General features: G+C 36.3%; 3 protein-coding genes across 8 annotated transcripts in view; 1 reads left to right on the forward strand and 2 right to left on the reverse strand.

The window, feature by feature from the left end:
* The window catches only part of LOC126914646 (centrosomal protein of 290 kDa-like), a 170,263-nt gene that overhangs the window by 15,690 nt on the left and 139,531 nt on the right, over window positions 1-15,042 (forward strand). The gene's annotated exons all lie outside the window — the stretch shown is intronic.
* Window positions 79-2,562, reverse strand: LOC126914247 (dentin sialophosphoprotein-like). Its single transcript, XM_050717893.1, has one exon. It carries the CDS (start codon window positions 2,560-2,562, stop codon window positions 235-237), a length of 2,328 nt encoding a protein of 775 aa, XP_050573850.1. The 3' UTR covers window positions 79-234.
* The window catches only part of LOC126914660 (chorion peroxidase), a 34,888-nt gene continuing 23,519 nt past the window's right edge, over window positions 3,674-15,042 (reverse strand). Inside the window, exons 8-17 of one of the 3 annotated variants that reach the window (XM_050718880.1) lie at window positions 14,429-14,574; window positions 11,156-11,397; window positions 10,581-10,713; window positions 10,366-10,493; window positions 10,183-10,292; window positions 9,786-9,878; window positions 9,327-9,496; window positions 8,539-8,647; window positions 7,590-7,680; window positions 3,674-4,912 (exon numbers count right to left, since the gene is read on the reverse strand). In XM_050718880.1, the coding sequence (XP_050574837.1) occupies window positions 4,766-4,912; window positions 7,590-7,680; window positions 8,539-8,647; window positions 9,327-9,496; window positions 9,786-9,878; window positions 10,183-10,292; window positions 10,366-10,493; window positions 10,581-10,713; window positions 11,156-11,397; window positions 14,429-14,574 (1,369 nt within the window). In that variant the 3' untranslated portion in view covers window positions 3,674-4,765. Of the gene's footprint in view, window positions 4,913-5,290; window positions 7,681-8,538; window positions 8,648-9,326; window positions 9,497-9,785; window positions 9,879-10,182; window positions 10,293-10,365; window positions 10,494-10,580; window positions 10,714-11,155; window positions 11,398-14,428; window positions 14,575-15,042 lie in introns of those variants that run through there. The other 2 variants (XR_007709766.1, XM_050718881.1) reach the window with 2 other exon arrangements.

Raw genomic sequence — 15,042 nt, forward strand, 5'->3', positions numbered from 1 at the left:
AATTTTCAAACTTACAACACACGATTCAACAATTACTTTATTCACGTTCTTACTTTAGTTTATTTTGAAACAATGGAAACATTTAACAGATATAACAACAATGTTTTAAAGTATTTGATATAAGATTCATAGACTAGCTTTCAAGATCGGTCTACCGTAACATCTTCATCCGTGTTGCACGTCAAAATGTCAGAAGACGCGAGACGTCTCGCCAAGATTTCAATCGCTATCCCGCTATTTCCTCCTTTCTTGCGCCTCCATGTCGACTCTCGACCGCGGAGATTTATATTCTAAGGACCAGAAGTTTTTGTAAGCGTCCCCGTCTTCGATCCTTCCATCGATGTCCTCGTCCAGTCGCGAAACCTGGCTTTTCTTGCTCAAGATCGTCGACAATGCGTCGTGCTTGTCTTCTTGATACTTGTTATTCTTCCTTCTACGATCTACGACGTTTCTATTGTCCTCCTTGTTCTTTAAATAACCAGACGGAAATACTTTTTCGTTTTCAAATTTGGTTAAGGGATATACCTTGTTCTGTTTGAAAATTGTTAGAGAATCTTCGTTACTATTCTCTTCTACGGAATCTTTACCTTTCACATTATCATTCCTTGCCTTCTCCTTCGCTTCGCTTTCATTATCCTGATGTTGTTCTTTCTCAAATTTAGACGAGAAATCCTCCTTTTTGAAAATTGTCAAAAAATCATCGTCGCTATTTTCTTTATTAAACTCTTTACTTTCCTGATTATCATTTCCCGTTCCTTTTTTCGCTTTATTCCCTTCGTTTTGGTTATCGTGGTTTCCTTCGTCGATTTTTGCGAACATATCAGCGAAGTCACTGGATTTATACGATCTTGGTAAATCATCGAAAGTGTCTCGAACCTCCTTTGAATTCCCTCGGCCATTCGCTCGTTCCCTGAACGTATTATCACTTTCGGATTCGTTAAAGTCGGTTGAAACTCGTTTCCCGTTCTGTCCGTACTTGGTCCGCGTCTCCTTTTCGAGCAGATTCAACTTTTTCATTATCGGATCGTCCTTAAGAAATTCGTCTAGATCGAATGGCTTCCTGTATTCATTTATATCGAAAATTATAGGACCCGATTTACTTTCAGAATCCCCTTGCCCTGTTTCCTCAGAATCTTCCTGTGGCTCGCCATTCCCTTCCCTCGCATTTTCTTTCCATTCCAGTTTCTTAAGGTTGGCGTTGTTTAAATCATCCTTTAAATCTTTAAATAGATTCTTTTTATCGTTCTCTTCAAGTTCGTCGTTCTTTGAAAGTTCAGAAGACTCTTTGGAGCCTATCGATGTTTTTGGTTTCGTATTATCCTCGATATCTGAATTCTGCCTAAACCCTAAATCCTCCAACGATTTATTTCCGTTATCTGTATCTTGTTTGTCGGTTTTCGAAGACTTGTCCGAGTTCGTAAAATTTGAATTGCTTTCCTTACTTTTATCTTTATCGGGTTTGTCAGTGTCGGAAAGTTTGTCCAAATTCGTCAAATCTGACTCCCTTTCTTTACTTAAATTTTGCCTTGAATTTTTTCTAGATTTGTCTTTTACACTTCCCTCGGACGAATCGTTGGGTGATTTAGCAGATTCTTTAAGATCAGTGGATACTTCTGGATCGATAAAGTCAGTTCTCGTTTCATTTTCTCTACGATCTCCCTCGTCTAAACTTTCCTCTCTGATATCAGAATAATCCGGCACCTCGACGTACGGAATTTTGTTTGGATTATACTCAGCAATAGCAGATGTTACATTTCCGACACTTTTCTGGTGATCCCGTATATCGATGTAACTATTGTCCTTTCTCTGCTGTCTAACCGAGCTCTGTAATTTATTCGTATCCTGAAACGTTTCGTTTAACACATTTCTATCAATTTTTAAATCTTTGGCCTCTTGTGTCTCTGCAAAATCTACTTTATCGTTACTACGATTACTTAAATTTTGTCTTGTACTATTGTCTGAATCGTTTGATTCGAAATTTTCAGTATCGTCGCAACTAGGAAAAATTGGGACGTAACTATGTTTGCTTGGCTCTTTCGATGGGTATTCGATAGTAGTCTCTGGTTGCGATGACTCGAACGTGTCAAGTAGTTTATTCGTCGCATTTCCGAGATTTTGATTTATATTTCTTGTTTGGATCATGTGGTCAAGTTGATTTTGTTGCTCCTCGTAACTTAGGCCTGGATGACGATAGAATCTCTTCGAAGAGGGAACTTCTTCTCTGAAGCCTACGTAATTGGATTTTTTGTCCAAGGAACGCTTAATACGTTCGATCGTGTCCCATTCTCGATGATTATTTAACGTCTCAAATATTTCGACTTTATTTTTACTCGTGGTTTTATTAGATTTTATACTTTGAGCACCTTTGTTTTCGACAAGAAGATTTGAATTTAAATCAGATTTGAGCTCCGTGGTGTTTAAAATGTTAATAGAAGCGTTATTCGCGCGTTTAGTAAATGTATTGATAGTATTATGTTTATTTATTTTGCGATCACGTAATGGCGATGTTATAGAACTGATTCTCTTTGAAGAATTTTTATTCATCTTCTTCGATAATCCCATTGTGTTTTCTATTTTCGTTATTGGTTTCCATGCGGTGAAAAGCGACTCGATTCTTCCTGAAGTCGAACCAGTTTCTGCTGTCTGAAAATTTCGAATCTCTATTATCCTACCTCTACTCATTGTCTTTATAAATGACATGATCGAATGGCGAGATCGATGCAGATACTAATGTACATGTGCAAAAATGATCTAACATTTGATTGTTCGGAAAGTTCATGGTGAAATCTTGAACAAATTTAGACAATGTATTCTTGAAAAATTTCTTCACAATGGTATCGAGCATTCCACTTTCATCATTTTTCTCCTCTTGTCTCCTTGCCTAATGTTGTCTCGTTGAAAGACACTTTCTCACGAGCGATCTCGAATTTTTCTCATTAATTTTTATCTCTATCTTGTTCCTACACTCATTTACATCTTAATGTTAATCATCTAATATCCAATTTGAATTAGTATTTGTTCCAATTTATTGTTTCATCCTGGAAGTTTGTGATGAACAATTGTCTTCTCCATCTTATTATTTAAGCTATTCAATAAATTAAAAAGTAGATAAAAATGATATGTATATTTTTTAAAGAATGTTTTTTGTAGTTAGGCAATTGTTCCATTTTCTTTTTTTTTTAGGTTGGGGTCTGATCATGTATTCAAGTAACAAAGTTGACAAATTTGCGAAAAGTACAGTAGATTTAATTTAGTTCAGACGCTGAAATATACAGAGATATATAACGACTGTGAAAAACACCACGAACTTCCCAAATAATCTAATGCCAGACAGATGTTTCAAGTACGAATGCTCGTAGGTCATTTCACATTGTGCTTTCGATCGAACGAGTCGGTGCACAAGAAACGTAGGTGCTGCTTTTAACTACCTTGTAAATCATTCTCTCCCGACATCGGTAGTAAATTTTACGTGCTCGCTGTGTAACTCGTTGTGGTGAAATATTTACCGTGCTACTGCATAGAACAACGCGAAAACTCCAAATGCCACTAACGATTTTCCAAGTTACCCAACATTCGATTCGTCCAATGACAAATCAAATATCGTAATGATAATATAAATAAGAGATAGAAAAAGAAAGAGAAAGGAAAATTCACAAAATCGATGAAGGTTCCATAAATGGCACTCTCGTTAATGTGACTTTATTCGTTCACGATACTTAAACTGTACAAAATTCAATTACAAACTAAAAGAGTACGAGTGTACAGTGGCTCAGAAATCGCCGTTCCCTTTTTTCTCTATCTTCGCTTTAAACAATCGTATAGTCTTCCGTAATATGAAATTTATTCCATGAGCCATCGTGCACGCGTGTATATACATTGTATATAATAATACAATAACACTTGAAGCAAACACTGAGATAAATGCTAGATTCACGCTCCACATTTCGCCTTTTCTCTTATTTGTATACTACAATTAAACGAAGACAGGGTAGAAGATGATGGGGAAAAAGTGGTACGTCTATAACGACGATAGAAAAAGAACGTACTGGTTCGATAAATTGTATACGCGATCGTATAAGAAGGAAGCCACACGGATATAAAATATGTATAGTATCGTATAAATTACTACGTGTTTCAGCGCTAGTGTATTAGTTGTTAACCCTCTCTCCAAAGTGATTGTTGAATCCTATAAAAGGGTAGTTATTTATGGCTCGAAGTTTCATCGGCTTAAGTAGGTTGTTTGGCCGATATTAGCTCCGAAGGATCCAAACACAGTATTCTTAGTGCGAAGATGTTCATGGAGTTAAAATTATGTTCGCAGATTTTGATAATGTGTGTTGAATCGTGTTGCTTATGCTAGCTACGTGCTTGGTATGATACTTGCTGCGTTAGAATTATCATCAACTCTGTCAATATTTTCATAGAACATAAATATAAATGGGCAGTGTCTTAAAGTGCTCGAATGTGCGTGACAGTACGAGGGTGAACGAAACAATTTATTTCTCTTCTCTTCGTACAACGTTGATAACACGACAATGCGTATTATTTACTCTATATAATCTAAACAAAAATACTTATAATAAAAGAAACTTCTTCTGCTATTATAAAATCATGTAAATTGATCACAAGCATTTTTCTCGACATCGAACATATATAAATGGAAAATGAGTAACATAAATATACTCTCTGTTCGAGAAAATTAAATATAATCTCTGTGCGATTGTGATTCACCCTCGGTGCTCCATACTTAGTTGTTGGTGCGCGATTATTTTCTGAATCCCAGATACGAAGCAATGCCGTTAATGCTCTCAAAGAAGAGTTGCAAAACCTGTTGTCTGTCGTATTGGTTCCGCACCTTTTCCGGTCTCGTTGGCTCTCTTGGTACATCAAGCAAGTGCTCCTCCACCAATCGCTATAGTACAATAGGTTTACATTTGTAGGTGCTCGTGCATCGTATAATCCTTCGTAGAATATTGTGGGAAACCTGTCAAGATCCTCTCCGCGTTTACAAACTCAAAACTCGTGTTTTCATGTCGATTCCATTAAAAATGTTATTTATAAAAATTACAGATAGGGACTAAGTCTTTATGACTTTTTTCACTCCTTTAGTATTTTTGTTTCTTTTATACAAGAAAATAAAAATCTCCAATTTTATCAAAATATCGAAGACAGATGGATGGTTATGATATTTCGCACTTTTTTCTTTCTTCCTCTTTTGTATAAAGGAACAAAACCAAATTTCAAATTTTGTTAGAAATTCTATTGAAAATTGGAGACAAAAATGGATTGCTTTATGATCTTTTTCTTGTTTTTTTTTTTTTTTCTTTTTTTCTTTATTTCAGGGGAAAAATTGTATTTATCGTGATAGAGAGAAAGACTAGAGAATGGACACTAGTAAAAATGTGCTACCCGTGTTGGTGCGATTTCATGGAGGGAATGCGCTTTTGCTACGTGCTATTATGTACATTGTGTAGGAGTTATTACTGGACTGCGGATTTTTATGCATTTGTGAGAAGTTGAAGGGTGGAGAAATCCGCACTTATTACGTACGAAGAATAAATTAAGGATTCTATGTAAGGATAGCTAAGTAAGAAAGGGAAATAGAAACTTTGATGGTACTAAAAGTCGTTCTAGAGAGATCTGGGAGATGTGTGACGATAGTAGAGCTACAATTTTCCACTCATGATACAGAGACGATTCATCGTAGATACTTGATCCGAATAATTTCATCAAAAGACTTAAAACCCCTCAATTCTCATAGCTTGAATTTTTGTTCATTTTCATCCTTAATAGTGCAAAAAGATGAGATTGAAAATTTCGTGGATTCTATTAAACGATTACTTCGGTTATGTAGTACGTAAAAAATTTGGAATATCCGAAACGTAAAATAACGTAACGAGAATTGGAGGGTTAAAAAACTGTAATCACGATTCTGACAACCGTATATCAAGTAACGTGTTGTGATATTCTGACATTTGGAATTGTTTCAAATCAATGGGAAAATAAAATTCGTAGAAAATGGTTGCCCACCGTGAAGATACAATTGGAGTATTCGACAGGTATTGAGAAATAAAACGCGCGATGGCCTACCATCGTAATATTCTCGTAATATGAAGACGAGTTCGCGTATATTTACTTCTCTATTAGGTAACTAACGACAAACGAAGTGAAGTTGAATGAAAGGGAGTCGTCCGTTTCGCAACCTTTGTTAATCCATATGAATCGTGCAATCATTTGCAACTGGTTTCGACTGTGACACAACGCGACACAGGCACAGCTAAATTCTCTCTATTGTATCAGTTTCTAACGTACTTCGAGAGTGATTATTAAAAGCAGTCGGCGTGGAAGTTGTTCCTACGTGAACGCGCCCCTGTCGCGTACCACCATTACGCAACGAATTCGTATTATTTGCAACTTCGATCACTTGAATCTCCTTCCCTCGTTCGACTCGATTATAATACGCAAACAATATGCGAAAATTCGATGATCGTGTCGCACTACGCTTTTTCGTAAATCTGTTATTATAAAGGTACGTTACAAAATTGTAATTGGATCGTAACGTATGTATAGATATAGCGATGAACAAAAGTATTAGCACAGACAAGCGTATCTCATAAAATTCTAGGTGAATTTCTAAAATACACAATTCTTTATTCAAATGTTTTTGTAAGGCCTAACAGGCGAGAATTGGCAGCGTTTGCGACATCGATTTCGTTTCTTGAAACAGTTACGTGGAATCTTTGCTTCGAATAACCGCTACAAGCAACCAAAATTTCTGTTTTAACGTTGCAAAATCCCTCTTCTGCCCGTGTATACGTTCCAGAACATTTATAGAATCGACTTAACGGCGATCAAAATTTTACATTCCGGTAAAAGCTGTTCGTTTCTCCTTACACACTTCTACAGTTGTTTAACGACAACCAATTACGACAAATTTGAATTTCAGCCCCGATGGTCGCATCTCACAAAAAGATTGAACAAGGAATCAGCGATAAATTTTACAGACTCGCACAAGATTTTACAAGAAACTCCGGTCTATAGCGATATTTTTCTCCATCACTGTATATAGATAGAAAGTCATCGACTTCTAAATCGTTAAACGTGATGGAATTCCTTAAAATTAATTATATTATCTTTACATATCCGTTTACGTATAAAACATGTATAAAAAGAAAACAAAGAAACTACAACGGAAAAAATCATAATTTATATTGAATATAAATTATAATTCTAGCCTGGCAATAAATTAAGTGTCTTTATCGAGTATACTAATTAATTAAGGTCGCTAGAGGAGGGAGGGGGGCGGGTTCTATTCGGATGCTAGAACTGTTCGTCTACCTCTGTGATCCCTAAGCTGATTCGAAATGCAACATGCAGACTAGCATGTCGATAGTTTCGCTATGCTACAGTACCGTAATCGTGTGTCTCAGGGTGAAAGGGGTTGGCTAAGTGTCGTGCTTCTTGGCTCGTGACTTGTTCACTACATGGTGGTGGTCTTTCGTCTAGGCAGTAGGTTCTCTAAATTTTACTTCTAAAAAACAGCCTTTTTACTTTCCGTATGCTTGATAGTTGTCCGCTAGATTACTCACGTATTGCGCTTGATTCGCGGTCGGGAATTCCGCCCATTTGCTCAGGTCCATGCTTGGTAGCACGCCGCTTCGACATGGTACTCGTGGGTTTCTGCAAGGTGACATATGAGTTGCGTTATTTCAGATGATAGGTTCGATGATTTCATTGCGAACGAAACGGACGATCGACTACGTTAATAGGAAAAAATAATGTGCGACAATCCTGTAATAGTCTTCATACATTTTTATGAAGAACGCTTAAAATTTTCTGCCGAGGTTGTGTTCTAAAAATGTGAAGTTCGGCTTATCATAAATTCATTGGTTTAATTATTTGGATATTATGTTCGGTTTGATGCAACTTATCAGTGACCTGCAACTTAGTGGTCTATTTTGAGATAAACTAATTTTAGTAGCAAACTGTTATACGAACTGAAGAGACAAATCGATCGACTTGATTTCATAAAACTTTGACTGAAATTTGACTGAATTCGGAAATTATTTTGGCTTCTGAGTGGTTCATATAAAATATTAAGATGTCTAATAGTAATCGTGGAAATTAAATGTCATTAGAAACAGAATAATCGCGTCAACGATAAATATAATATATAATAGATAGAACACAGCGTATAATAAATAACAGTAATAAATGTTATAGGAACAAGTAATATTGTGAAACTTTCTCAGTGAAAGAACGTGTCCCTAAAACCATCGTTGGAGGATGCATTACGAGACAAATAGGTGTTGATTTGATCACGCAATGAAATTAAACGTTACTTTCATTCTCTACCTTGTTCGTGCAGTTTGATCAATTCTAACGATGTAATTTATTAATAGTACAGTTCGAATCGACCTACGATCTTCAAAACGACATTCAATCTCCTCCGAGCCAGTAATCGATTCTTCGCTACACATTTTACTTGCCACAAATGTCTGTAACCTTTTCGAATTCAACCCACGGCGTCTTACTTACATTTCATGATCGGGCAACACCATGGGATATATCTGTATGGTGTCGATCAGGTCCGTATTGTCGCAGATCACTCTAGCAAGCTGCACTTTACGAATTTCGTTTAGTTGATCTGGAAAAGAAAACATACTTCAGAATTGATAGCAGAAAACGTTCACATAATAATTATTTCGTTTAATCATTGGGTATAATTAATAGGGAGCGTTATTGTTTACACAGAATAAGTCGGAATTTTTTATTTTTATTTTTTCTTTTGCAGACAAGTAATTTTAACAATTGGTTCTTTATGAAATTCTAAAATTCTATGATTCTAAAATAGCGAGATTCTATTAGGTCGAGCAAAATACGTTCGTTTTTTGCGTTTCCTTAAAATAGCACGTGACAACGTCAAGTATTCTTATTTTTATGCTTGTAATGTGATCAGCAGAGTTGCCTATGTTGTTGTTTATTTCATTTCTTTGCGAATACGTATTTCTCTCCAAAAAATTCAAACATCTGTATCTTTACCTTCGTCAAATAATTGTTACGCGATTCTTTGAAACGTACGCGCTGGTGAAAGGCGAACGAACTTATTACTTAACCCGCTAAAATTGCAAAATTCTGAAATTCTAAGATTGCAAACTTGCAAGGAAGCAGTTCGTAGTCTACAAATCGTAACTTGTCAGTTCTCTAATATCGTTAATTGACGAATTTCGCTGTGCAAGAATACCCTGGTTACCGATCTTTCTCGTTCCATACCGTACCCATAAATTCCAATTTATTCGAGTTTCTCGATTGAGAAGGTTTCTTACCGAGAGTGAAGGACGATGGCTGATTCGGCAACTCATACCAAAATCGGTCACCACGACGGGAATAGCTGAATTGCGTGGCGATTATACAGGCGAAGGTTGGACCGAGCATGCTACCCGGAAGTGGCCTCTCGGATACACCACCGGACCACAGATCCACGTCAGCTGGACGACTAAACATCGAATTAAAATACACACCGTTATTTCCGGGGATTTTATATTCATTCCCTAGAAATGATGATTATAACGTGTTTTAGAATGTTTAACGCGAGGCAAATTAGCATCGATTTGAATTATTACGTAATGAATTACCGATGATTCAATGAATAATCTGTTTTGACATCATAAGCTGTCCGTGTTTGTTGCGATTGATTTAGGATTCGAATGTTTGGAATATGTTTCGAATTTTAGCTGAATCGTGTATAAATAGAGATTGAGGACTGGTATACGGATAATACTCACTCGAAGATCGAGCTGTAGCGTTTGATGGTCTCGTTTGGCATGGAACCGTGTAGTTCGTCGAAGGTGTCTGCCCACGGAAGTCCGCAGAATTTTCTGAGAAGTAGAATGAGAATAGGTAGTTTTTAGTTTGAGAGATTTATTCAAATTTATAGAAATACATTTATAAAATTTCCACGAATTATCTTTGTCTTTGTAAATATATTGGTTTGGCAACTAAGTGATTGCGGATTCTGGCATTGCCATCTAATGACAAAATCCGCAATCACCTAGTTGCCAAGCCAATATTTTATAAGTTTGTGTAAACCAAGTATCTAAAGTGGGTTTCTACGAATCGAATGTTTTTATAAAGTCCCTGTAAATTTGTATAAACTGAATATCTCTAGCGAAATGTGCCAACCTGAATTCCATGTAACTTGGAATACCAAATTCACGACCTCGTTGCATGTTGAATGAGACCAAATCCAGTCCAAATTTAGCTCCAACTTTTTTGAATAAGTGATTCGTCACCTAGAATTCATATGAATAAGTATTTCTCTGATTTTTTTTTCACTTTGTATGTATATAAAAGAATATTTCATACTTCTTGCGTGATAGAATCGTCCATAGCTTGAGCAACTTGGTTCATCAATCCCATGACGTACTCGTCGAAAACTCCAGCACGGTACAGGTCAAACGGTCTTCTAATTAAGTCTGACAGTCTCTTCGAGGCTTTAAAGAAACGATTATCGTCAGAATTTAATTATCTGAGGATTCGAGGTTTACTCCTTGGTCTTGAAATTTTCCATTCTAACTCACCGATGAATTTATGAGCTTTGCTCCATCTTTCCACTGCCGTTGGCAATAATGAGTGGCCGAATCTGAAGGCTGCAGCAGCGAAAGCATCGATCACTGCTGGGTTCACGCTTTCGTCGTAACCGTCCCAGTATGCCTATAAGAAATGAAATGTACATACGATTATGAAATACAATATTTTATTTTTCGTAGATGGGAAAACCCGAAATCGCTGATTTCAATGTAATTATTTTAAAAGAATCATCACAGGGATCAACTTTGAACGAAAGGAAATCTGAAAGTATTGTTTCAATATTCTAAATTAAAAAAGATTTACAAACTATGTCTGTGATTGTTTATGCATTTATGGAAAATTTAAACGTACAAAAATATACAGAATGCGTTTGATATGCAAAAATATAGAAAATATCCAAAATAAGTTTCAAAGTATAAAATATTTAAAGTAAAGTTCAAAGTTGAAGATATTCATAGCGAAGTTCAAACGCTCTTTGGAACATGTAGATTTTATTTCTTTAACGGTATTCAGAAAAATATCAGTTTGTGTAAATCGCAATTCAGGAAACGGTATCGTCTCTTACATTTTTCTCAAGAAGAAGGCCAAATTTCTCCATGACATCTTTACCAAGTAGAATGGGCAGAAATTCGTTATAGGTGATGTGTTGAATCAGAGCAATAACGATTCGTCTTGCCTCTTGGTACAGTGTCTCGTCGTCCCAATGAGGGTTAATTTGAATCAAGGTCTTCGCTATTCGATTGTGTTCTCGCGCCATCAAGGTGTGCATGCAGGTTAGCACAAGTTGCTCGTTCACTCTTATCTCACCTGAAGGCAAAAGTTATGGTATGTTCAGCAAGAATGTTGCTCATGACCGAAGAAAAATAGATGATTTTTCCTGTAACAAAGTGGAACAGCCGCATTCTGCTGTTTATACATCAATTCGAAGAATTTCCTTTTCTCCCTTGATTTCTTCACTTCCCTGTTTAGGTTAATTGTCGTGTTATCTGTTATTAGCTAATTTTATTATTATTAGCTTAGAAATATCATTAGAATTTCATATTATTATCATAGATTAGTTAATTCAAATATTTTTTTCAAGGAAGTAGATGTTTTATGAGAACCATACAAAATTCGTAAAAATGTAACAAAAGATTTCCAAGCAACGCGTTAGTATGTAACGTAAAATAATTTGTACTATTGTGATTTTCTAGAATAGAATCAATTTTCGTGCGATAAACAATAGAAATAAAAGAGGGAAATTTTCACCTATTAATTTGTCAAGCATGCAGAACAATAATTAAAGGTTAACAAATGCAAATTAATTCCAGCCTGAATCCATTAGAATTTGATTTTAGTCTTTGCAAATGTAAATATTATTTTTAACGGAAACCATACGACGTTCTAAAAAATGGAAATCCATAAATGAGAAAAGTTTCATATTCAAGAGATCGAAAATTCAAGTGGAGAAATAACTCGTTTTTTTTCTAGTTATTAACAGCAGATTGACAATCTGAATTCAAGAAATCTGGAATTCAACATTCATCGTGACTCTTGTCGAATAGTTAGGAATCGCTAGAACTTAACGAAATGCACATGGTAGATTTGAGGCGATTATCGAATACACCAGGCTTTCATTTCGTTACGGCAACTTTGCGAATAAAGTCGTCGACCTTGATTATGGACCACTCCCTTTCTCGGTTACACATCGCGTTACACGCCGATAATTGTTCGGTCGACCAACCATCGCCGTTCTTTGACTCGACGAGGCAGAATGCGAAGCAGAATTTCCACCCGAATTTCGACACTGTTCCGTATTATACATAATGCGATCCCTATTATCATTTTATCCGGCAGCGACACGTGACCTACTTCTTTTCGTAAATAGCCATGGTCTCGAACAAATTCCACCATGCGAGACAATCAATTTTTCTCGCTGTTGCCTCGTCACGTGGTTACACCGCTTTCAATCGAAAGCGAATATTACGCAAAACATCGTGGTTAATGTTGAGATTAAAATCCAGAGCTATCGGAACGAGAAACTCGTATTAAAGAAATTAGAACGTAAGGTAAATTGCTGGCCAAAAATTTGAAATTATTACGCGTTTCGTAGAATGTAATAATTTGGCGCGTTAGTTTAAACTTAGCTTAGAACAAAACTTGCATTGGAAAGAAATTGCAGCGACCAGCGTACTACCATCCAAAAGCTTGCGATTGTTGTGTGTTTTAAAGAACATAGGAATTTAAGTAGATGTTAGCTTAGAATTCCTTCGTCTTCCAATAATTTCTGGTGAAAAGTCTGCAAGAAATTGTTGCTGATATCTGTTAGGTACACTACTCACTAACTTATTTAATGTTTCGTTTGGAATATACACCTACATGGATTTTATTCTTTCAGATCAGAACTCAATCCTGGCCATGACAATAATTCTATTCCGAAATCTTGAAACCACTTTTCCGTAGTGACGGTTCTATGAATAGGAGTATCGCCTTGCTGAAAAATGGTCTTTACGCCTTCTATTTCTGTTACGAAAGCCGATAATTCGCTGTGTGACATCGTTTGATCTGATATGTTTGAGTCTAAAATCATTCACAGCGTCGTATATAAAGTTTCTGTGAAAAATTATGAATCGTTCATTTTGAACATTCTATCGGAAGAAATATCAATTCTAACATGAACCAGAAACATAGATCGATGGAACTAATACAGGTTAATGCATCGAACAGTTGCAACAGATGTTACATATTTCGTCTTGTACACGAGCACGATAATCGTGTAGGATAACCACGATTTTCTGATTGGTTGAGCACAACGTGGGAAAACTATTTCCCAGACCGGTGAACACGCCAGGGGTGAGATAAAATCGTGCGGCGCCGGCGTATTCGACGTTTTTCACTTCTCATTGCTTACAATGCCGGCGAGTCTCGATTCTCAGATGATTAGAGATTAGATCCGGCGTTTGTACGTTTGATTCGATTGTCGTGTGATTAATCGTTCCTCCAGTCATTGGACGAAAGTAGAAGAAAGAAAGAAAGGTTTCTTGATATGATTACTTGGTTAATTTTGAAAAATATCAAGCGTTGAAAATCAATCGAAGAAAAGAGAGACGTATTGCTTTCCTCATTGTTTTTCGTTGAACATCAAATGGAAAATAAAAAATTCTTCCGATTATTAATTTTGAAGAATATCAAACGAACTGGAAGTTTTCTAAGTCTGAGACAATTATTTTTATCTGTTTCTCTCTATAGCGTTAGAATTTAAGAAGCACTATATTACGTTTCTATACGGCATTGTTGTGTGCATGTAAATATACTTGTAGAATGCGATACATAGTACTTTATGGACTGCTCAGAATGATATGAATGACTTCAAAAGTGGATGGACGTTGAATAATCTAGATTTAACACACTGATCCTGAGACATTTTTCAAAGTTGACCTGAGGACTTGAACGAGCACTGGTCGAGCGTTATTAATGAGGTCTTGAGTCTTAAGACATCAGCATCAACCGTCCGTCAGGTTCACCTGGTTTGACGTCTTATGACATCATCCGGGCGAAATGTATTAAGATACGAATGTTACAATTCAGACAGTCGCTTAATTTTTCATTACTCTCAAGAATACTACAACAAACTTGTAACTTTCTAAAAGAATCTCAAAGTTATTAAAAAGAGAACAATTCTTTTTTCAAAAGGAGCGTTGTGAAAGAAAAAGCAAAAGCGAGTCCTCGGATAGTTTTTATAATAGAAACTAGGTAAAGTTAAAACCGATACTATCCAGAAACCAACCAACTATCTCAGATTCGATAGCAAAATTCGCGACTCATTTGGATGCGAAATATTTACATTGAAAAGACTCACCTGCTTCGAAACAGTACATCGATCGATTCGGTCGAGTGCAGCCCTCGTCGGGAATGTCCAGCTTGAGTGGCAGTAAATCCTTCAAACCATACTCGGAGAACACTGGGTTCATGCGTAACAATCCTCCATAACCAGCGCGAAGCTTCCTGGAAATGGAAACAAAAGGGACGTGTCTCGAACGTTTCTCTATTCACATATGATACATATTAATAAATTATTAGTAATAACACGCGCATATTAGTGAAATTATCTCGCCTAAGGCTGTGGTTACAGTTCGTTTTTGTTCCGACTAACTGTTGTTCTGACAAATGTATCAGTATAATCAAATATTATATAATGGCTACAAAAAGTATTTACACACAATTGTAGTTATTATACTATTTACGTATTAATTAGGTTCAGGTGTATCTAGTTTCGTATCATTTGGTAGTACTTTCACATCGTTACAAAACTTTGCTGTAGAATATGATGGAAGAAGGCTTCATTGGAAAATAAAAGTATGTGCAAATACTTTTCGTAGCCACCGTAGATTGTTGTGAGAGCATGCATTGCGCTTTGCAGATGTTTCGTTCGACAGAACACGCAACTAACCACAGCCCAAAGTGAAACATGGT

This window comes from Bombus affinis, chromosome 3 (genome assembly GCF_024516045.1).
Source record: "Bombus affinis isolate iyBomAffi1 chromosome 3, iyBomAffi1.2, whole genome shotgun sequence".
In the NCBI taxonomy this organism is placed as follows: Eukaryota; Metazoa; Arthropoda; class Insecta; order Hymenoptera; family Apidae; genus Bombus; species Bombus affinis.

Bases quoted from the DNA above. Each gene is read 5' to 3' on its own strand.
- LOC126914247 (XM_050717893.1), bottom strand. From the start codon at position 2,562: ATGGGATTATCGAAGAAGATGAATAAAAATTCTTCAAAGAGAATCAGT.